This window comes from Kwoniella dejecticola, chromosome 2 (genome assembly GCF_000512565.2).
Source record: "Kwoniella dejecticola CBS 10117 chromosome 2, complete sequence".
NCBI lineage: Eukaryota > Fungi > Basidiomycota > Tremellomycetes > Tremellales > Cryptococcaceae > Kwoniella > Kwoniella dejecticola.
Genome location: NC_089302.1, coordinates 2486220 through 2507567, shown reverse-complemented (window position 1 = coordinate 2507567; position 21348 = coordinate 2486220). Strand labels below are relative to the sequence as shown.

Here is a 21348-nt window from a genome sequence, read left to right as displayed (position 1 = left end):
CCTGTCATCGTCATTTCGGATCCTCAATCAAGCAGGTTAGCACCATCTCCAAAGATCATCCCTTCCTTCATTTGGGGGACTCGTTACGCACTTCCAAGCATCGACAGCCGTTCTATGAGCGAGTAGTAACAACGATAGTAGAGCTGTCAAGCTGTGATGGGCCGCAATGCCTCTGGATCGGTCAAGCGATTATAGGGATGTGAAAGCTAGTAAAATCCGAATGTGAGTTGTCGTCTCATCTGGAGCGATATAATCAATCACCACTGATCTCGCCCTTCGCATTCAAGACCGAGGTTAGCCGCCATGTTGCACTGGTTCATGCTGATACATGATACTGTCTCAAAATCGCAGGAAAGAAACGAAAACCGAGAAAGCCGATCGTCTTTATCGCAAAGAACAACATCGTCACGCCCGCGAAGAAGCTCGGATATCCCGTGCCAACGGATATGCAGTCTCTCCACCTCGTCGTCCGAGTCGATCCGAATCTATCACTCCACCTCGCAACCCCGCCAAACGCTCTCACGATGCTGCTGCTGATCCAGAAGAAGAAGAAGAAGAGCTGCAAGGCGATGGAGAATGGATGGGAGGGTATGGTCGACGAGCTAGAGAAGAAGTAGAAAGGAGGGAATGGCAAGATAAGATGATCAGGATGAGTCGAGGGATGATGGACGCCGCAGATGATCCATTCTTCAGAGGCTTCGATGAGATGTTCAATCAGATGGACGAAATACATATACCGAAAAGATTCAGGGACGCTGCTGGGTGGCCCACTGGGGTCGGTGGACCGGGACCATCAACGTCTGCCTCAACGTTTGCTTCTCGGAGAAGAGCCTTTGATGAGATTGATTCTCGTGATGGACGCGGATGGGGACACGCTCCTCCGCTCGGGACGATGACGGAAGAAGAATATACCTCGTGGATCAGAGATGGCATGTACAGGCGGAAGCACCGATCGGAGATCGAAGCTGCTGAACGACGGCGAAAAGATATCGAAGAGAAAGAACGTCTGAAAGAAGTTGAAAGAGAACGATTAGCTAAAGAGGAAGAAAAGCGAATCAAGAGGTTGAAAAAGCAAAAGGGTCTAGAAGAGGAGAAGAGGCAGAAGAGTGAGAGGATGAGATGGGTGCAAAGGTGGAAATCTCTCGCAGAGAGAGATAATGAGATTGTGGAGCTAGAAATGAGTTTCAACGATATCCCATGGCCGATACAACGAGGATCGATTACGCGAATAGATATAGAACACTTGAAGATAGATAATATACGGACATTTATCCATGCGGTCGCTGAAGATACGGCGGAAGATGGAAAGATCGATGTCAGGAGGACGATCAGAGATGCCATCAGAAATTATCATCCAGATAAGTTCAACAGTAGGATATTAGTGAGAGTCAAGGAAAAGGACCGAGAGCTGGTCAAGGAGGCTGTAGGCATTGTTAGTGGAATATTGAATGATCTAGTCAGAGAAATACGGTAGAATCCACTGTAAAATCCCCTCATCATGTACCGTAGCTAACGTCATAAACACTGCGCTATAGTTGTGTATCTTACTACGCTTACAGTATGAAGTGCTTCATCAAAGAGGGTGTCAATATGCCTGCATTCGGCGATGTGCATCTCAATTATATGTCTATGGTCCAGGCTGAGCTCCATATCTATTATACTTATCAAATCGACTGTTCTCTCACATTATAATCGATGTCCGTCCTACATCCGTTGCTCCGTCATCGAGCTTTTGGGTACCCCCGTTTTTCGTTGCATCGGCGAAGATTAGTACTCGGAACCTTGGGCTCTTTCGTAGTACCAGATAGGCTGAGTCGCATTACAATTGGTCTTGGTAGTCTGGTCGATAGGTTTCAAGTTCCCATCTTGGGGTCGACCCAATGAGTGGGAGTAATACCATACTTCCGAGAGAATCTGCTTGGTTGGGCCATAGCATCCAAGCTGGATCCAAAATAGGAATTGAATTCTCATGTCAGCATCTGGTTGGGCATCATAGTCTATTAGCGGTCCAAAGGGGTGAGAATGGGCCTCACGTATGGTTCGCCCCCTGAAGCGTTGGTAAGGACGTCTTGGATTTGCTTGACGTCGTATCCTGTAGAATTGGACGGAGTGATACCTTCAGCGGCTAACCATGCGTAAGTTGGGTATTTCACTTGAGCCTTGATCACGCTGTCCAAGAAATCGATGATGGAAGCTTCGGTAGAGTTTTGGTATAATGATCCGTAACAATCGGGTGCGCCTTCGAAGCCGACATCGTAGGTCGAGAAGCAAGTCTGAAATCATAGATAAGCGGATTAGCAAGATCATGACTGACGACTGGCTCCCAGCACAGTTGATCATTTCGCTTACAGCATGCTTGGAAAATTCTTAATTATGAATTATTCCACCCTTGACGATCAGCAAGGCTACATGTTATCCGGTAGAGATCACTCACCATGTTGCCAGAAAGTCCAATCTGGTGATCCCTTTCATATCGCAAACGCGCCGTCAGCCTGACTGTGCGGGTCCCAAAGGAGGAATGGAAAGGGGGCACGAAGGCTTACTTGAGATTTCCAGTAATTCTCCATATAAGCCAGCAAATCGTATTTGCCGTACTTCTGCAATAAGGGGGTGATGATATTCCCCCCTTCCCAAGCTGGAACAGGTGTGCCGTCCGGCTTACCTGTAGTCGTATTTGGTGAAGGGGAAGGATCGTATTGTCTGGAAAGATCGCAGTATTGGCCTGATAACACGTCCAGACAATCAGTCCAATCAGCGACCGTGCCCGAAATCGTCAGATCATTGTCGTAGAAGATTTGCTCACCGTAAGATCCGTCGCATCTATCAGGCCATAATCCATGGATCGTCCATGAGTCTTTAGGCAAGACGGAGCCTTCGCTCTCTAGCCCAGTGTACTAGTTCGATCATCAGGTCAATACTGCATCACGTGCTAAGTTTAGATGTGTGATTCAATCTTGGGGCAACTTACAGTATCCCAGAACTAGAACGAGACAATTCAGCACATGATCTCAGCCGGTGTGTAAGCGCAAGACTACTCACCTGGGTCACAAGTACCAATCCTTGGGTCGGGGTACAACATGTATCGACAATGGTGGTGGTGTTCTCGCATGAGTAGATGGGCTTGGTTAAAGCACAAGTGTGATTATCGGATGCCCAGGCATTGGCACTGGTGGATGCGAGGACCGGCAGGACAGTGAATAGTGTCTTTTTCGAGAACATCTTGAAGTAATCTTGTGAGTGTACCAAGAATAGCTGGAATTTTTGGTAGCAGAATTGTAGCAAAGTCTCAACGATCATCCTCCATCTATATATCATCTTCCGATTGTCCACCCGGCTCCAGCTAACTTTCGTTGCAAAACCAGAATAAGCATCATCACCCCTCTACGCCAAAATTGTGGAGACGGGACTGGGGACAACCCAATTTAGGTACATCGGTGCTGCTCAACCCGGTACGTATGAACAACGTTGCATGAGATATACCAATGATATCGCTCAAGTACCCTTTATCTGCTATGATGCCGATATTTTAGGCACGATTCGAATCGGGATCACGTGGTGCTCCATGCACGTTTATGGAGCTGATTTCGAACAATCTCAGGCTTCTTCTGGTCCATCGAGGCAAGTGGTGAGATGGGTACAATGTCGGAGCCTCTGCTCACTTGAGCAAACACGTTTCGAGAATCGAAAATGAAGATTGAAAAGGCCATTTGGGGGTCATACGATGAAGGTAGGTCATCATGTCATCGCTTTGTCTCAAGTCTCGGTGCGGCTATCTGTGGCAATCTTCCAAACAATGTCATCAGGTGAACGTTGATCACTGCGTCAAACACTGTATGAATCTGAAAACATCACTACCCTGCATGGTCTGATCACCCTGCACAGACGTCATCAATATTGCCATCTACTCTCCGAATCGCTGATCGAATGTTTTATTCAGCAATTCTCGCACATGAGTGTGCCGCTCTTGGCTCCCGGGGTCAGACCACCATTTGTCCGCTAAACCGAAGTAGTATTCGACTCTGCTACTTCCAAGGCTTCCTGGCCACTCTACCAGAGTCTCTCTCGAACCGACACAGGGTTTCGCTAAAATCTCTGAATCTGTCTTTGGCATGACCAACGATGGTCTCGCGTGTATTCTTGTTTGTCTCCTCCTCCCATCTTTCCTTGTCTACCGAAGGTACGAGGAAAGTCCTAGCGAGCTCATCGTCCACCTTGGCAGAGAGCAGCCCACGAAGTAAGGACACGTCACTAATTTGAGCTTGTGTAAGGCCGTATCGATGGCTTGTTCGATCCTGAAAAGGAGATGCGGTCATACCTTCTTTAAATGCATCAGATCGCTCTTCGACCCTCGCATCCGGCAACTCGAGATCGAAATCAGACATAAAGAGCCCGCTTGACCAGTTCTGCATGTCAACTGCTCCGCGCTGATGGTTTGATGACGCTAAATTGGTGATCTGCTGAGCTTTATTGACCATATTTACGTCCAAAGCAGAATATTTGCTACCTTGAACATCCGGATGAAACGAGAATGAATGAATGGCATCCACGGCTAGATGGTGAGTTGAGGACCAATCACGGAACGAATCGTGCTCGAAAACTTCCTCCTCTTGAACGGTATCTGAGCACTCGTGAGGAGTTGATCCTTTCCAATTCGCGTCAGAAGTGGCAGCAGAATCGAAGAAGTGCTTGATATCAGGGCTTAATTGATATCCAAATCCTTGCCATTCTTCTTCGGTAATTGCCTCCGCGGCTGACTTGGCTAAGCCCAACCCGTCAAAGAGCCTTTCGAGTCTGTCAGCTGTGGACTGGCAGCTTGCAGGATTATGGCCCTGAGCAGGAGCGTCGTACCGTCTCTTGCTCACACCTGAACTGGATCGAACTTTCCGGAGGTCATCATCGATCGTTGTAGACATGGTTCGCAATATCTCCCACTGTCGATCCGACAGTATATAATGCGAGTGTATGATGAAGAATTTGGGTTGAAGTAGGCAGACCGAGCCGATGTCATATCAAACAAGGCGTCATTGGCGATGAGCTATGAGTGGCGAGGTCAGACTGACTGGCTGGGCAGTAAAACCCCTTGGATAAAACCCTTCGTGCACCAAAAGACTAGCCTGAACAATTTGTCAATCAATGGAAGCGTTCAAAGGATTCCACACGAGACTTCTGGAAGGTGCTGCGTCATGACTTGAAGGGTCTGTAAGGAGGGTTCAACATCATTGGACGACTGAGGAGGGCACCTGAGCCTTGCAGATGCAAAACACACCTTTCCTCCCAGCAGCAGTCCTCGTATGAACCGTTGGCTGGATGTGTGCATCACATAACGTAGTTTGTCGTGAACGGCTTACGCTTGCATATTGGACCAACTGATAGGCGACAGAACGATATGTTGTATACGACATAGTGTATCAACAGAGCGGACAAAAGGCGGTGGCACGTTCGCTGGGTCCGGCGGAGGTAGCGGCTGGCACACCAATATCCCTTCTCCTCATCGTCTATTCTTCCTCTTTGAGGCAGTTTCAACCTCCCATCCTTTCAGGAGGCATTCTGTGCTCTCGATCTCCTTCAGATAGTCTGGAGCATCGGTCTTGAGGCTTTGCAACGCTTCCTTGATCTTCTTTTTGCTAACTGGACTATACACCTGCAGGTGCTCCTCTTTGCTCGAAGCCACAGTGTCTGCTGAGCATTGCCTGAGCTCCCTGTAAGGTTGAAGCCTCTTGACATTGGAGCCCGCTCTGTGGTTGCTTGCAGTTGTGAGCTGGTAAAACACGCTATTGGGGTTGTGGTAGTAATTCAGTCGGCCCACTCTGTTTATGGATACATTGTCAAGGGGATCTGCAAGAAGAGTGTGCACGTCCGAGAGGCGCCAATCTCTCAATGTCTGATTGGCCCTTTCATTCATGGTGATTAGATCAGGAGATTGGCTGCACCAGTCATCTGCCAGAGCACGGTAATTTGCCAATCTGGGAAAGTCGATTGAGTTAGGAAAATCGTGCGGGCGATCTTCGAACAGATCTTTGATGGTTGATAGATAGTCATTGAGATCCTCGCCAAGCTGGGCCGCCGGCAAGTATCTTTCTCCCACGGCACCGCCTTGTCTCAAATGAGCCGCGAGGCCTTCCCACATGTTGTAGTAGCTCCGAAGCTCTTGCATCTGCTCGAGGCTCAGCCCGGTGGCCGTTTCTTGAGATTGACGAGCAGCGGCATCCGTCTGGTATGCTTGTCCTTCGGCCTGGAAAGGGACCGATGGCTCTTCTTCCTCCTCTTCTTCTTCTTCTTCAAGTGCCACATTGATGTCGTAACCAGCGAGGTCAAGCTGACTGGCTTCACCTGAATGAAGGACCTGTCGTGGGTAAGGGTTCGAGACCTCGCCTGGGATAGGGTAAACCGAGGATCCGTCCCAATGGGCGTTGCTGTTGCCGATTTGTTCGGCAGTCATCCCAAAATACTGATTAATGTGTCCGGACGAGTTGTATTGCGGGTATAGAAGCTGGTAGTTTGGATTACAAGGTTGGTGATTCCCAGTCTGAGCGTTGTATCCCCCTTGGTGGGAAGAGGGGAAGTATGAGTATCCATATGGCTGGACAGCTGGGTCAGAGTGCTCCATTGATGAAGGTAAAACTTGTCCGGCTTGCGCATGGATATGAGCGATATCGAATGTCTTATTCAATGACTGGGTTCTGACTGTGTTGGAATTATCGTGAATTGTACCCGCAAATAAGTCTTGCTCGAAGGCGTTTTGCCTATTAGGAGAGACGCTGGGACGCGGACGTGAGTCAGTAAAAGATTCCCCCACGCGGTGAGGTCTTCCCCTAGAATCGCCTGGGATTCTGCCGGACATGATAGAGTTGTATTGAGCAGAGGTAATAAAGCTTATGACACGCAAGCTTGGTCGCAATGGATGCGAGTACTTGAGAGACTGTGTGATCGGAGATAGTTTGATGGGAGAGGATTGACCAGAATGAGATAATTGTATTGTCTGTGAGCTGGCTTGGCTAGAAAAGCATGTTCCCTCATATACCTGTCCTACAGCGCTCTACAGTATTGCTGATTGGTCCCTACTTGAGGCAGATGCGATCCTTTGACAGAAGCAAGCAGCTTGCGGGTCACGGAGCCACCTTTTTTCCAACGATGACGTTACGAGGTATTCGCTCCTTCCTTTACGATTCTAGCTAGAGTACAATAGTACGACGAGACTCCCAGCCTTTACGAACGACTTGATCAATGATTCGAACAACCTTTCAGCATCTCCCCATCGCATTCAGAGGCGAAAAGGAGATGACGTAGAGTGTCGAACATGTTCCATTGCCCCATTCGGCATCGACTCATGCTAGCCTTTCCTCACTCTCTAAGTTAGGGAAAGAAGCGCAAAGCATACTCTGCCTGTGCCAGAAGTTATTGTCACGACTGTGGGGATCTACGTGCGATTCCCCGTGCTCGAGCTCAGTATTTCAATCAAGGTGAAATGCGACTCGCCTTGATTGTCTGCGCCGCGCACTTCCGTTCGTGGTAAGAAGGTTCCGCGCCATGAGCTTGAGCGGAGCAGACTGAGCCATAAAAAGCGAGGGCAAGCGATACTTCTCTGCCAGGAAGGAGTTCAGCATGACATGTACCAAACTATTTGTGAGGTCCAACAAATCTGCGTCCGCTTTACAACCACTGAAGGCTAAAAGACTGTGCCTGGCTGGAAGTATGCTTAACTGGATCGTTTTCTGCGACCATAAACTATCGCATTCCCCACTCAGAACCTTGCCTATCTATGTACTTATCACCATACTTTGCGCTACTCACACGATGATGAGCTCTCATCAGGATAGGATCGTTGTCATGTGGTATGAGCGCCTGTCTTCCGCCCGCACTACGGACAGAGCAGCTAGTCCGAGCGCAGGAACGATTACCGTCCACCCTTCAGAATGACGCCGATGTGATGTGCTGTCCAACAATCCGAAGCCAGACAGTGAACGAAGAGCATGAACATGTATCCGAAAGAACATCGCACTGACATACGGGGACTAGGGTATCTTGGCGAAGCCCTAAATATATAGTGGTTTCACCCTTTCAACCGTACCTCAATATCCTCACAACAGCAACAATGACAGTATCAGTGCGCGGGAAAACTTCATGTGCTGATCAATGCTCACTAAATCTTCGGGCTATACGCGATCAAGATGAACATGGCTTGGACCCAAATGAGTTTGTTTACTCGTAGGGATCGATGAGTATGTATGTATGGATGGTATAGGTACTCGCTCAGATCAGATCGAGGTTGGATTGATTCAGATTGATAGGAGATGGACCTTTGAACCTCAATCAATTGCAGACGCTGAGTGAGTGAGAAGGAGAATTGTGATCCTTTCTTCCTTTATCTTTTGCTCTCATCCTTCCCCTTCCCTTCATCGACCTATAGTATACCCTTGCCCTTGCTTGTACCCATACACACATACACACGTACTCATCCTCAATGGAATGACACCGATAGATTATCGATTCGACAAAGAAAAGCTCAAACTCGAGCTGCACCTGTCATCATTTCACCAACTAGTCGTCACTCTTTAAACCTTGTACAAAACCGTACACCCATATAATCATTTTATCACTCTGCTACACTGCGATGGACACACGTAACTCTCCCGTCTCATCGTTGCCTTCTAGCTCATCGACAGTTTCAACACCTTCAGCAAGATCGCAAGCTCAGACTCAAGCTCAAGCTCATTCAATCACTCGACCCCAATTTCCACCCTCAGCCCAATCCCGGTTCAGCTATGCTAGTCATGCAAGCTATGCAACGGCCTCACCGCCAACCCCCAATGCAGACTTACTCTTCTATCGCCCACCCTCCAATTCCACGAGCCCTGCGTCTGTCTTGAGCGCCAGCATCAATGCGAATGCACAAGCGTCTGGTAGACCGCGAAGTAGACTGGTCGAAGGGGTTGCAGTAGGCTACGGAATGGATGCTAGACAGTTGGCGGATATGCTCAGTCCGCCTGAGAACTTCTCTTCCACTTCTCTAGCATCGGCGTCTAGCTCAAAATCACATTCAAGCGCTAAGAAGAAGGGGAAGAAGATCAAGACCAAAGTGTCGGACAATTCTTTCAAGTCGAAGTCGAAGTTGGATTCCAAATCTAGAGAAAACGTCTATTTGGCTGAACCGAGTTCCAATCCGAACGATGAGACTCCTTCTCCACCTCGAACACCACCTCCAGTCCCTCCTAAAACCCTACTTCCAACTACGACTCCCAAATCCACTAGGACCACTACATCCTTCGCTTCGTCCTTGTCCCTCGACACGGGGTCCAACTCACACTCCAATGCTCATTCTCATTCTACCGAGATCCACTCGCCCCGCCGCGCAGAGATAGGTCGTATGGCATCTGCTTCGTCCCATCAACTCCAGCCTAAACCCTCGCTTGACAGTCTCTCCGCTTTCTCGACTTCCAATCCCTCTTTTCGACCTTCACCTGGAATGCAGGGATATCCCCATCGACACAATGATGAGGCGGATGCAGATATGAATCAATTTGAATACCGAGAAGGTACAGACGGACAACCGAGATATAGCGAGTCAGGTCGACCATCGATCAACCTGAATTTCCCCAACCCATCGGAATCGTTCGATCATGATGATTCCCCCAACCTGGGACTGGCGTTGACGAGCGGGACAAGTAGCGGGAGAGAACGATTACATGCTTCTTTGGCTGCCTTACCTTGGGCAGAACCGCCTCCTAGACAACCTTCTCCGTTGGCTAGTTCACCTACCTCACCTCAAGCTCCTTCAACAGCCACAGCCACCGGAACTGGGTATGGGTATTCAGACTCGTCTACTATCCGAGAAGATCCCAATTCGGCTTCGGCTTCAGCTCGTACACCGACGTACTCGTTCCTTGCGAGCGATCCTGTATCTACGCCCATCGTGGTCCACTCGCGAAGAGCCTCGGCTACTTCCTCGATCCGAAGTCAATACACGATGCCTCGCATCGCGGAGGGTGAGAGTAGTCTAACTCACGAAACGCTTGATGTACCTCGTTCACCGAGTAATGGGTCGCACGACTACGATCGTAATTCTGCTGCTGCTGGAAGGAGGTATTCCGAGCAAAGCGCTTATTCAGGAAAAGCCGATCTGCCCACCTCAATCAGTAATGTTGATAGCAATGGTAACAGTGTTATTAGCAGTGCTTCTTCGCCTATCTCTATGACTATCTCTCAGGATACTTCTTCTCCGGGAATAGACAGCTTGGTATCCGGTCAAAGTCAAATTGCCCACACTCCGGGAAGTGGTAGGGGCGGAGGAGGCCATAGTCGATGGGAAAGTATAGCTAGTGCGATGGCTACGAAAGCTTCTTCTTCGGCCCATTCTCATTCAAAGGGGAAATGGTCTTTTGGGGGGACTACTTCTAAAAGTACTTCTTATGGTGTTTCCCATCGGACGAAATCGACGAAGTCCACGAAATCAAGTAGATCGATGAAACGAGGATCGAACAGTACGCTGAATGGAACCGGACAGGGACAAGGACAAGCACATAGATTGCTGAAGAAATGGGAGATACATGCGCTTCAGCATCGGTGGGAGGAGCTGGAAGACGGTGAGACGGATGAGATCAGGCGTAAAGAGGGTCAGATGGATCTTAGGAGTTTAGTGGGGCGTGCTTGGATGCTTGAGCGTGTGTTGAGGAGCGGAAAGCGAGTCAGTACATCATTTCTCAAAGGCTTGTTTGGTTTGAGCCTTCAACTGCTATTTGCTGTTGATCGGAAGATGCGAATCAGATTGGTAAAGCTGATGTTACTGTGGGCGTAATATCGTAGGTGTCTTCGCAATCTCTGAGAATCCTTCGACCGTTCACTCCTTCCTCAAATCATTCTCCACCCAGACCACCGGTACCCCATCTCCCGTCAAGTTCGATCTCTTCGATCACGACCAGATCGAAAGCACCGAGACATAGACCGTCGTTATCGGTGTCCGTCGTGCATTCGCGCAGATCGTCATTACGACCTGCCCATACGAGAGCTCGCTCAATATCGGACGATACTCCTGAAATCGATCCGGATGGAAGGACTCGCAAGACCAAGACCGGCAACAGGGTATCGAGTTCAAACTCCAACTCCAACTCTACCTCACCGAGAAAATCCACTTCAACGAACAATTCGAGAAGGAAGTCCTTACCTGCGCCGAGTCTTCGAGAGCGGCTAGGTCGAAAGTTAAGAAGGACAGAAAGTCGGGAAGACATTTTCACAGAGCTGGATTCGGACTCGGACTTCGATCGAAGCGCAGAGGGTATTGATATTGATGTTGGTGTGGTGAATTATCCGAGTGTACCATCGCCCAAGCGGACACGTCAGAGAGACCAAAGTCAGGATATGGGTCAAGCGAGAAGATATGATGCTGATGTTGGTCGAAATAGAGGAGAGACTGAGAAGGAGAGACAGACAGGCGAAGATAGGATGGGTGGGAAAGGAGTTATTGTTTTCCCCGAAGAAGAAGATCGAAGTCCGCCATTACCGCCTAAACCTAGACAGTGGACACAAGCCGACCCGAGGGGTTACGGGGGATATAGTGGATATGGCGGATATGGGGGTTTGAAGAATTGTACGACCCCTGGAAATTGTATAAACCTTTCACCGACTTCGCCTACCCCTTTACTCCCCCCGACGGCGACATCGACTGAGAACCTCAAACCACCGGCGGGTGCAGGGGAGAGGGAGAGGGAAGGGGAGCAAGAGAAATGGGAATACACATCGGATGGCGGTCAAGTCATATATCGTCACGGAGATGGGCATAATCCCCAATCCCCTCATTTAGGACACCGATCGCCTGATTGGAGGAATCGACAGAGCGTGATTAGTTATCTTGAAACCGGTGTATGGGAGGAGAAACCTAAAAATCGATTTAGGCTCTGGGTAGCTTTAGCTGCGGGATTAGTAGTCCTGTTGATTGTGGGGCTGTTGGTGGGTTTGTTAGTGAAGCGGAATGCCAGTGAATAGAATATAGAATGTAGGATTTTGGGGGCGGAGGGATGATAGTGAACCTCAACGAAGTGAATAGGAGTGGAGTGGAGAAAGATCGACTTTGAAGTCACGAGCCAGTGGATGGGCTAGTGTATTGGGTACGAAAATGAGCAAAGTTGTTATGATTAGTCCATCAGTTAGATCTAGATATGTAGATGTTTGTAATTTGTCGATGAGGCAAACAAGGGACATTATGATGTGTTTTCATGCATATAGCATTTGTTGTTACAGATACGTTATTTGCAATTTGTTGTACTCGCCAGGATCAGGGCAATAGTTGGTATGTAGTATAGAGGGCTGGAATGGTATATTGAGATGGATGGGCGGTTTGTTTCGTTGCTCTCCAATGGTATGTTGCTCGATTTGGCTTGTTGCGTCCTTCTTGGTTCGCATTATTCTGCTTTCCTCCGTTTCTTACTCGCGAAGTGGATTTTCGGGGTCGACGCCTCATCGGCTCCTCATGATTCTTTATTCCTGCTGCTTGCCCACCTTCCTACTTCTCACAAAAGGTAAAATGGATTTCTCTTGATGATCTGATGACTACGCTGCGCTACACTTTCATGCTATCCAGCAATTCCATCGACGATACCGAATTACCCCTGATGACCTATATCATATCAAGCGAGTCAGCAATCGGCATCGACGATAGATTGCTCGAAGAGGGGAGGAAGAAAAGGAGGAGGAAAGAGTGATATGAGTATATATGGTTTTGATCACTGCGACTTGAAGTGATTTGGGTGAAAAAGGGAATGGGAGAAAATGGACATGAAGGGGAAAATAATATAGTATGACATTGCATAGATCGGAGGCAGATCCGACTCACAATCATTCCACAGGGTTTCCTCTGTCCACCGCCCAACTCCTCGTGCGCTTGATCCACTACCAGATTCAAGAACATGTCGAATCCTCTGAGAACGCCTGAGACTTGTCGACCGCCTTGGAGGTTCAGGTAGCACCTTCGATCCATGAATTCTGTATTCACCAAATCGCCGAAGTGTCCAAGCCAGTGAGATTATTCGATTGAAATGGTTTGGAATGGTGAGGCGCATCGAGTTGTAGATCGCCGTGAATTATGGAGTTAGGTCCATGCGAGTAATCAGGTGTTGGTATAATATCAGTGTTGTTATAGACGGAGCGTTCGGTTGGTGGAACAGTGGTCAGAGCGAAGGCAGAAAGTTGAGGTCACAGATTGTCAGCGTTTACAAGTTGTAATCTGAAGTCTGAGCCTTGTCAGAGGTGAGACGTTCACTTACTCTTAAGTTCGGGTTGGGATACACGAGACATCTTGAGATAGATTGATCAGGTGTGGATATTGGTTCTTTCGCCTCGAAGACTCGGGAATTTGGCTTGCGATGGGAGCTGATGACGGAGGCTGTGTTGTCGGGCGGCTCAGCTGGGACCTGATTGATGATGTCTGCAAGTGACTCTGCCGAGTTATGGAGGATGAAGTATGAAGAAGGAATTGACATCTTCAACATGGTCAATCCGACTGAACTCGTACATCTCGAGCGGAGTTACGGCGATATAATCGAATGTGGCACTCTTCGTCATTGTTATCGCCTTGCCACCTAATCACTGCCAGCGCGTCAGAGATAATACTACTATTTATTGCATGACATTCACCACATAATCATTATATATCATCCGAGATCGACTACGAGGGCCGGACAGACTAGCTACGAGGCAGCTGAGAGCAAATACCTAGACAAGATGGCTCCGAAAGACCGAACTTCCGAATTTCACTCGACCTTGAATTCTATCAAATCACGCTCTGCCCTCGCTTCGTCCTCCTCGACCAATTTAAAGGGGAAGAACAAAGATAAAGATAGAGAAGCGAAACAACCATTACTATCGAAGGATCTGAATGGAGGAACGAGTACGCCGAAAGGTGCTGCGGGAGGAGGAGGAAGTAAGAGTGAATTTGGAAGAATGGCAAGTGGGATAGCGAAGGATATCAATAATACGACGTTGAAGTTGCAGAAGTTGGCTCAGTGTAAGTGGTATACTTGCGACTAGAGTTACCAGACTGTCAGTCATTAGATTTCGAACATACGCTAATGTGTATATGTTTCTACATGTTACGTTTGCTCCCTCACTATGATTATAACAAATGGATCCATCATAACTTCATATCTCTCCTCTCCTTCTATCCTTTCGTCCACAGTGGCCAAGCGCAAAACACTGTTCGACGACCGACCAATCGAAATATCCGAATTGACCTATATCATACGACAAGACATCGCCTCGCTCAATACCCAGATCGCATCTTTGCAATCATATGTCCGAAGTCAGAAACCAGCTTCGTCGAGCAGTAGCTCGGGCGGAGGGAAACAGGTAGAAGAACATAATAGTAATGTTGTGATGCTGCTGCAAAGTAGACTGGCGAATATGGGTATGGGCTTCAAGGATGTCCTTGAATTGCGGACGCAGGTGAGTGTCCACATCACATATATCCATACCTTTGGATGACTTGCATTCTATCCTACCTGTCAATTGATATCCCCTTGCTTTCCCTGCCAAGCTGTCTTCCCGCTTGAAATTGCGCGCACGACCTAAGCTGACGGTATGGTGAGTTGCGCAGAATATGAAAGCGAGTAAAGACAGGACGGAGCAGTTCATGCATACCGCTGCAAACGCGTCATTAACCCCACCGTCAAATAGTAAGTCTAAAACACCCGTTCTTCCTTTACCAATCATCAACAAATGGAATAGCGCGAGAGCTCTTATCTGAACTCCTGCTTGACTTACCGGAATGAAACTACTGGCAATGATCATATACTGACTGATGTCTCCCTGTCCCACCGCACAGACTCCTTACTATTCGCCCCAAACGGTGGTCCAGGCTCGGGTTTCGACCGCAAAGGCAAATCGAGGGCATCGCCTGCACCCGATGATGGCAAGACGGACTTCTTGGCGCTTGACATCGATGGTGATCGAGGTGAGAGTGGAGTAAGCAAAGGAGGGGATTATCAGCAGATGCAACTGGTCGAACAGCAGGTAAGTTTGCGTGGACTACATTAATCGGTCATTTGTAATTGCTTCGATACCACGTCTACATTGACGAGTCTTACGCTGACGCAACACACAATGTAGAACGACTACATCCAATCCCGTTCGACAGCTATCGAATCGATAGAATCGACCATCGCGGAACTGGGATCGATCTTCTCGCAGTTGGCGGGCATGGTAGCTGAGCAGAGGGAGACTGTGCAGCGTATAGATGCGGACACGACGGATATCGCTGCGTGAGTCAAAACAGTCAGAACATTCTACATACATACAATGGGATTTCCTGTGGTTCTCGTAGAGTGTTGGGATGCTGATGTAAATGTAATACGGATGGTTGGCAGGAATGTGACGGGCGCGCAGAGGGAATTGTTGAAGTACTACGCGAGCGTGACGAGTAATAGGTGGTTGATGTTGAAGATATTCGGTGTATTGATCATATTTGTGAGTTCTGAGCTGCTCTTTTGAGGTAGAGCGATTCTAATGTATGAGTGCCGGTAGTTCCTCGCATTCATCCTTGTATCCTAGTTTCCAATATACAGTCTCCTTACCCCGGCTTCCCGTTAATGGCTAACCAGTGCCCGTAATGGACTATGCACAGCTTTCATCATGAACAATCAAGCGTGCGACTTGATAAATGATCGAGTCATCCGAACAAACTTACTGCTCCGTTGATTCTACGATTGAAAGGACCGGCCTGAACGGAGCTGAATCTTCTCAATAACAAATGGGGACATTGATCATCACAGGCAATGGCGACAACTCCTTGCAAGGTAGTTTGATTCGATAAATGGAACGAACATTCTCAGGCATTTGGAATTGCAGTATATGCCTAATCATAGTCCCGCACAGCAATTATTGGTCGACTTTGAATACTGACCCCCAATCCTCACTCACAACGAACATCGTCGAAGCTCTACGCTACATTTTCCGAACCATTTTACAATTTCGCTCCCTGAAGGGGAAAAAAAAACCAACAACTTCGCTCAGTTCAAGCTCTTGCCTGCACACAATTGCTTGAATGAAGTAACATGTCGTCGGATCCTGCCCACACTCACGGACCCGTCAGAGGACGAGGGCGGATTGGCAAAGCACCTAGCGGTCGTAGCAATGCCAACGTATCACCCAACAGATACGCCACAACGTCTGATAACGCATACAACACTCTTTTCGCTGGTCAGAACAGTCCCAGCACCCAATATCTGACTACGGGAATGGAGTACAGTAATCATGATGCCAACGCTCCTTTCGAGCATGCGGATCCTCAATATTTCGACGCCGACGCCAACGCCAACGCTAATCATCAATACGGGTTTACCAGTGATCACATCGCAAATGCGGGGAAAAGTATAATGCAGTCCACCAGTGTTTTCACTCCCGACGAGCTGGCTGGGCTTTCCTACCAGTCAATTCCTCTGGAACAGCCAGCTGGTGGCAGGACTACATCGAACCCAGTTGGACTTTCGCCGATCCCAATCCCGGTTCCGGGGCCCTTCCCGATCAGTACTGGCCGCAGCCAAATGTCTATCAGTCAAACAAGGTCGACTATGCGGACACCCGTGGAGATCCGGCAGGTCAATTGTCCGGGACATTTGCATACGGGCAAGACACATTGTCTGCTCATACCAATTGGCCATCGAACTCATTTGCATGGGAGGCGTACTCTTCACATGGGAACCCGTATGGCTCGACAGGCCAGAATGATCTCCCGGACCCAAACGAGAATTACGATATCCCCCCAACGGGTCACACTGAACCAGTCGCAGGAGCATCCATTGACGATGCTTCGCATGTTCTGCTCGCTCACGATATCTTGCCTCCGACCACGAACACGCCAGCGCAAGCTGATGACGATGGGTCCAACACTGAGGTGGACGACCGGAAAAAGCTCAGCGCTGCCGAGAAAAAGTGTGTCAATCGACTACTAGATATCCTTGATGACGACACGGTAGACACGGATTATTTGTACCTGCGTACTCCTCGAGAGGACGAAGACCCCGATTTGGATGGGTCTGCTTTACATTCCCACGCCAAACTCGTCCGGAAGCACCGGAGAGCAGCTTTCGACAGAGTCATCAGTCTCCTCGAGGAGTTCTCGGAATCGGACGGGCTCTTGAGTGGAGTGCCAAAAATATCCTTAGAAGACATCGAGACTTGCGAGAAAACCTCGATAATCTTATCTACGGAGGACAAACATCGGCAGAACAACCACCGAGCGTGGTCCCTGTTGAAGGGACGCTTGGATATGGATGTGCTCCGCGCGATATACCCTGCGCTGGATAATTCAACTTTCAGCGTGAAGAAAAGATGTAAATCTGGAACGAACAGGTTTACGGAAGAAGGCAGTATCCATTGGATGGTCTCACATGATCCCAAACGCTTTACTGCGCGCCGTCTACGTATTGGCACTTCGGGTAGAAGATATGGAAAAGAGGGCTGCGGGCTTGAGATCAAGAGAGGAACGAGGAACGAGACTGAGCGATTTCAGCCTAAGACAGACATTGGATGAGGTTATTGCGATCCATGGAGATCACTCAGGTAGCCTATCATTGGTTCGGGACCGGCATTACCCTTCAATCAACCGGAAAAAATTATCATATGGGGTCTTTAAGTAGTCTGTGCAGTATTATATATGTCATGCGAAGACCGCTTTGTAAGTTACATATTGTAAAAGTCTTTTTCCGCCAAATAGACGTGGGATGCCTTAAAGAGGGAACCATTTCTGTTCGAAGCGACAAGACTCCAGTCTTTGAAACGATCTGTACCGGACAAATTGAGCTGCGATTTGCATTGAAGCAACCGTACTCCGATTGCCCTGCAAAAGACTGATGCGAGTCGGGCACAAGGAAAAGCTGTACGCTGGCTGTGGCTGTCACGAAAGGACAGCCACTTTATCATGACGGACAGAGTCGTAGACCAAAAGCAAATGTGTAGAATCTGCATGACGCATTTGGAGAGCCAATCCCGACGGGGTAAGATGCATGGCTCAAGGACCGACGCCTGACCTTGAAAGACATCGCAAGTCTGACGAAGGCCATTAATACCCTTTGTGAATTTCGAGTCATAGTCGAGTCAGTCTCTCTGCCCAACGTGCCCGCGCAGTCACTGATATAAGTATAGCAGCAGACCTGACAGACTGCAACCTGCCTTGTTCAATTTGCTTAATTTGACACAGAAAAGGCCAACCGCCCATTCAATATGGCGGAACGACGTACATATAGGCGACTTGCCCCCAGCAGGGATCACAGCGACTTATACCAAGCATCAGACAGACCTAGTGATGATTCAGCATCGGGTAAAGCTTATCCAGGATTGTTTGACGGGACAATTCTTCAAGATGACCCCAATGATCAATCAGCCAATACTTCTATACACCCTTCATGGGCCGATGTCCAGCCGGAAACCCGTGTAGATACGGGTTTCGCTGGTTCGGCTGGTCAACGTTTCAAATCTGCGCTCAATACCAGTCTGAATTCTTCCTCATACTACGAGCATGGAAGTGTCGGCTCAGTGATAGGTGCCGCCATGGACCACAGCCCCTCAGGACTGCAATATCGTGCCATTCCGTTCAACCAGCAAGCCTACATCGGAGGTGCTGCGCCTCACGATCTCCTGGCCAGTGACGGAGGTTTGCAGCCGGACCACAGTATAATCACGTATGGATCCCAGAACCCAGCTTACCCTGGCTGGGGTGTACCCCAAAGCTCACACATGAGAGCAGTCGATTTGAATGTACCCTACCTCGGATATAATGTGCGTCAGGAACCGTCGTATATGCGAGCTTTGGACGATGAAAGAATAGCACTGCAGAGGAACAGTGAGACAGAGATCCCCACGACTCCGAAGGCTCAAGCTCACATGTTCGGCTTGGACTACAGCCAAGTCGCCGATTTGATGACCTACCACGACGTGTGGGCCAGCCGGGGGTTGGCGCGAACGAAAAAGCATCTTTTACAGGAGGACAAGGATGCGATTAGATTGCCACCAGCTGGACGAGACAAACATAGCCAAAGCCATTACACGACAACCAAAGCGGATAAGAGACTCGAGGCTTATCTCTCCATCCTTCAGGGCATCTTTCAGGGCAGTCTGGACAGATACCCAGAACACATTCACTATCGCCATCTGAGCGAATACCAAGAAGTAGCCAATAAAATGTGCAAGAAATCCAGGGAGGAGTTAGATCGGAATTCCATAGTTCGAAGCATCATTGAACAGAGCTTGCAGCCGGATATTTGCAAGGTATTGAGCGGTCCACTCGATAACTCGCAAAATAGAACATCAGGGGCGACTAGATATATCAACGAATCCAGCTGCTATTATAGGCTTACTGATGATACTGACCATCGAGCGAGCAACTCTTCACCTGCGCTGAGACCTTACGGGGATCTCAGATCGCTATTACAACGCGTTGCGCCGCGGAGGCAGATATACTTCCAGTCGTACAATGAGCAAATGATCTTCTGTACTCAAATGTCCAAGGTACAGCAAAATCACGACTGGACGATCTTAAGCGTATTTGTCCTGAGTTCAGGCAAGAGATTCAAGCCACTAAAGGTATTGTGGAGGGTCTGACAATTGAAAAACCGAGATAGTCGTGACCAGCAGACTCACGACAATTCCCATAGCGATGCATAGGCGACGCATTTGAGTGATGCCGTATTGTAGGATACTCTGTTTACGGATTTCGTTGACGAACGTGATGCCGTGGTGATGAGATCCTGCGCTTTGGTTTTGTTGAGGATGCGGTATATCTCAATTTGACTATCCGGGGGCCATACAGCCTACAGACTGCTTGCAGGGATGAGTCCAGGACAACGCTACAGCATACACACTCGGACCTTCTCTGCATCATCCATTCAGATCGGTTCGGGAAACCTTCTAACAATTAATATCGGGATTGCCGCTTTGCCTGCCTGTGTCAGGGCACAGTGCCGATACAAAGAGTGATGGGTCTCTGACATGTTCCTTCCCTTTCGATTCCTAAGTCACAGCTCTCTGCAAAGCTGACTTGACATTGACTGGCTGCGCCGTATCGGAAACACTTGTACAGGCCTGTACTGGCCTGTACAGACGTTGCACTGTTGCCCTATTTAGCTGTCAAATGACTGTCTCTGGCACAACAACAATGACCGAAGTTCATCCCTTCTTAGACTAAACTCCTTGGGCATCTCAGGAAAAATGGATCTCATGAGGTGCGCGTCATACTGAATCATGTTATACGACAGCTGCTGAACTCACACGTCTACTGCAAGTTTCTGTGACCAATAACTTTTGTGCCACAGCTTTCACCATGGAGGGTTTTGGAAGATCCGGCCATATGACAAAGGTCTGATCCATTGTGGGCATCTTGTACAATGACGCAGGTTTCGTCTTATGACGCTGAAGACTATGTAAGGAAGGCATTGCGTCATTGTGTCTATCTCCATTCTACTGTGTCCTGCTCTTGAGCATCGAGTCGACGCACGCTGCAGTCGTGTGAGCCTGATTGCCGGCCGGTTCAACGTATAAAAAGGCCGCATCAAGTCCACTGGTCATCCCCAAGTCTCAGCACAGCATCCATCAAACTCACCAATCTCACACGTCCCCTAAGTCGTACATATCCCGTTCAGTACCTACACAGCTCCCAATACCTCCAATAGACAAGATGGCTAGTACAACTTAAGGTGTGAGTTCTGCGACCGGGTGATATTTGATGGCTGATGACCGACCATTCACTAGAGCGTCAGCGAATTCAAGAAGTTGGTCCAAGACCTGAAACCTCGTGAAATCATAGCTGAGGCCGATACCATGGAGACCGAAACTCAACGAATGAACCATACCGATGCGGCTCTCAAAAACGTTCTTGAGAGGGAGACAGCCAGACTTGAGAGCATCATGAGCGAAATGACAATCAGTCACGGATTACACTCGCGAGGCGCGTATCGAGAACTATCGAGTGAGGTGGATGTTCGAGGCAGATTGGCCGATACCATCCGAACAATGAGTGAAGTAGGGGTAGTCAATTGAAAATGTTTGTAATTCAGGGTAAAGATTTCAAGTCGTGTTTGTAATTGTTCTAATTGACTACTACAAAAATATGGTGACGTCATGACATTTTTAGAGTTTCAATTTGCGTTGCGAGCACTTTTCACCTTCGTATATCTCAACTTCCTCATATCCATATACATCTTCTAGACCCATATCTAGCAGCTAGAGCTCTCAAACCTGGCAGAGATGTCAAAACCATCTACTAGGAGAACTTGCTGCGAAAAATCCAGGTTTCGATTGACCGAACACGTCCCAGGATCGGCATCCCTTACTACCACTCCCAATATCTCTGGCTAGTATCTCTTAGAAGGA

General features: G+C 48.6%; 10 protein-coding genes across 10 annotated transcripts; 6 read left to right on the top strand and 4 right to left on the bottom strand.

Annotated features, from left to right (window-relative positions):
- Nucleotides 1–166: 166 nt before the first annotated feature.
- On the top strand, nt 167–1474 carry I303_102362 (uncharacterized protein; the record flags this gene model as incomplete). Its single annotated transcript, XM_018404857.1, has 2 exons — nt 167–222; nt 352–1474. 2 exons carry the CDS (start codon nt 167–169, stop codon nt 1472–1474), a joined length of 1179 nt encoding a protein of 392 aa, XP_018265138.1.
- Nucleotides 1475–1767: 293 nt separating this feature from the next.
- I303_102361 (uncharacterized protein) lies at nt 1768–3219 on the bottom strand (the record flags this gene model as incomplete). The annotated part of the gene is made up of 8 exons (XM_018404858.1): nt 1768–1941; nt 2034–2273; nt 2350–2366; nt 2435–2465; nt 2544–2722; nt 2804–2894; nt 2969–2980; nt 3040–3219. 8 exons carry the CDS (start codon nt 3217–3219, stop codon nt 1768–1770), a joined length of 924 nt encoding a protein of 307 aa, XP_018265139.1.
- An 803-nt stretch (nt 3220–4022) lies between these two features.
- I303_102360 (uncharacterized protein) lies at nt 4023–4913 on the bottom strand (the record flags this gene model as incomplete). Its single annotated transcript, XM_018404859.1, has 1 exon — nt 4023–4913. The coding sequence occupies one exon, from the start codon at nt 4911–4913 to the stop codon at nt 4023–4025; it is 891 nt and encodes a 296-aa protein (XP_018265140.1).
- Nucleotides 4914–5488: 575 nt separating this feature from the next.
- On the bottom strand, nt 5489–6841 carry I303_102359 (uncharacterized protein; the record flags this gene model as incomplete). The annotated part of the gene is made up of 1 exon (XM_018404860.1): nt 5489–6841. One exon carries the CDS (start codon nt 6839–6841, stop codon nt 5489–5491), a length of 1353 nt encoding a protein of 450 aa, XP_018265141.1.
- Nucleotides 6842–8611: 1770 nt separating this feature from the next.
- I303_102358 (uncharacterized protein) lies at nt 8612–11976 on the top strand (the record flags this gene model as incomplete). Its single annotated transcript, XM_065968526.1, has 3 exons — nt 8612–10681; nt 10801–11329; nt 11399–11976. 3 exons carry the CDS (start codon nt 8612–8614, stop codon nt 11974–11976), a joined length of 3177 nt encoding a protein of 1058 aa, XP_065824598.1.
- A 574-nt stretch (nt 11977–12550) lies between these two features.
- I303_102357 (uncharacterized protein) lies at nt 12551–13284 on the bottom strand (the record flags this gene model as incomplete). Its single annotated transcript, XM_018404862.1, has 3 exons — nt 12551–12607; nt 12824–12972; nt 13254–13284. The coding sequence occupies 3 exons, from the start codon at nt 13282–13284 to the stop codon at nt 12551–12553; spliced, it is 237 nt and encodes a 78-aa protein (XP_018265143.1).
- Nucleotides 13285–13710: 426 nt separating this feature from the next.
- Nucleotides 13711–15534, top strand: I303_102356 (uncharacterized protein; the record flags this gene model as incomplete). The annotated part of the gene is made up of 7 exons (XM_018404863.1): nt 13711–13993; nt 14165–14430; nt 14582–14660; nt 14810–14997; nt 15094–15245; nt 15351–15450; nt 15508–15534. The coding sequence occupies 7 exons, from the start codon at nt 13711–13713 to the stop codon at nt 15532–15534; spliced, it is 1095 nt and encodes a 364-aa protein (XP_018265144.1).
- Nucleotides 15535–16037: 503 nt separating this feature from the next.
- Nucleotides 16038–17515, top strand: I303_102355 (uncharacterized protein; the record flags this gene model as incomplete). The annotated part of the gene is made up of 2 exons (XM_018404864.1): nt 16038–16326; nt 16413–17515. 2 exons carry the CDS (start codon nt 16038–16040, stop codon nt 17513–17515), a joined length of 1392 nt encoding a protein of 463 aa, XP_018265145.1.
- A 689-nt stretch (nt 17516–18204) lies between these two features.
- I303_102354 (uncharacterized protein) lies at nt 18205–19581 on the top strand (the record flags this gene model as incomplete). Its single annotated transcript, XM_065968525.1, has 1 exon — nt 18205–19581. The coding sequence occupies one exon, from the start codon at nt 18205–18207 to the stop codon at nt 19579–19581; it is 1377 nt and encodes a 458-aa protein (XP_065824597.1).
- Nucleotides 19582–20363: 782 nt separating this feature from the next.
- On the top strand, nt 20364–21015 carry I303_102353 (uncharacterized protein; the record flags this gene model as incomplete). The annotated part of the gene is made up of 2 exons (XM_065968524.1): nt 20364–20399; nt 20728–21015. The coding sequence occupies 2 exons, from the start codon at nt 20364–20366 to the stop codon at nt 21013–21015; spliced, it is 324 nt and encodes a 107-aa protein (XP_065824596.1).
- Nucleotides 21016–21348: the final 333 nt, after the last annotated feature.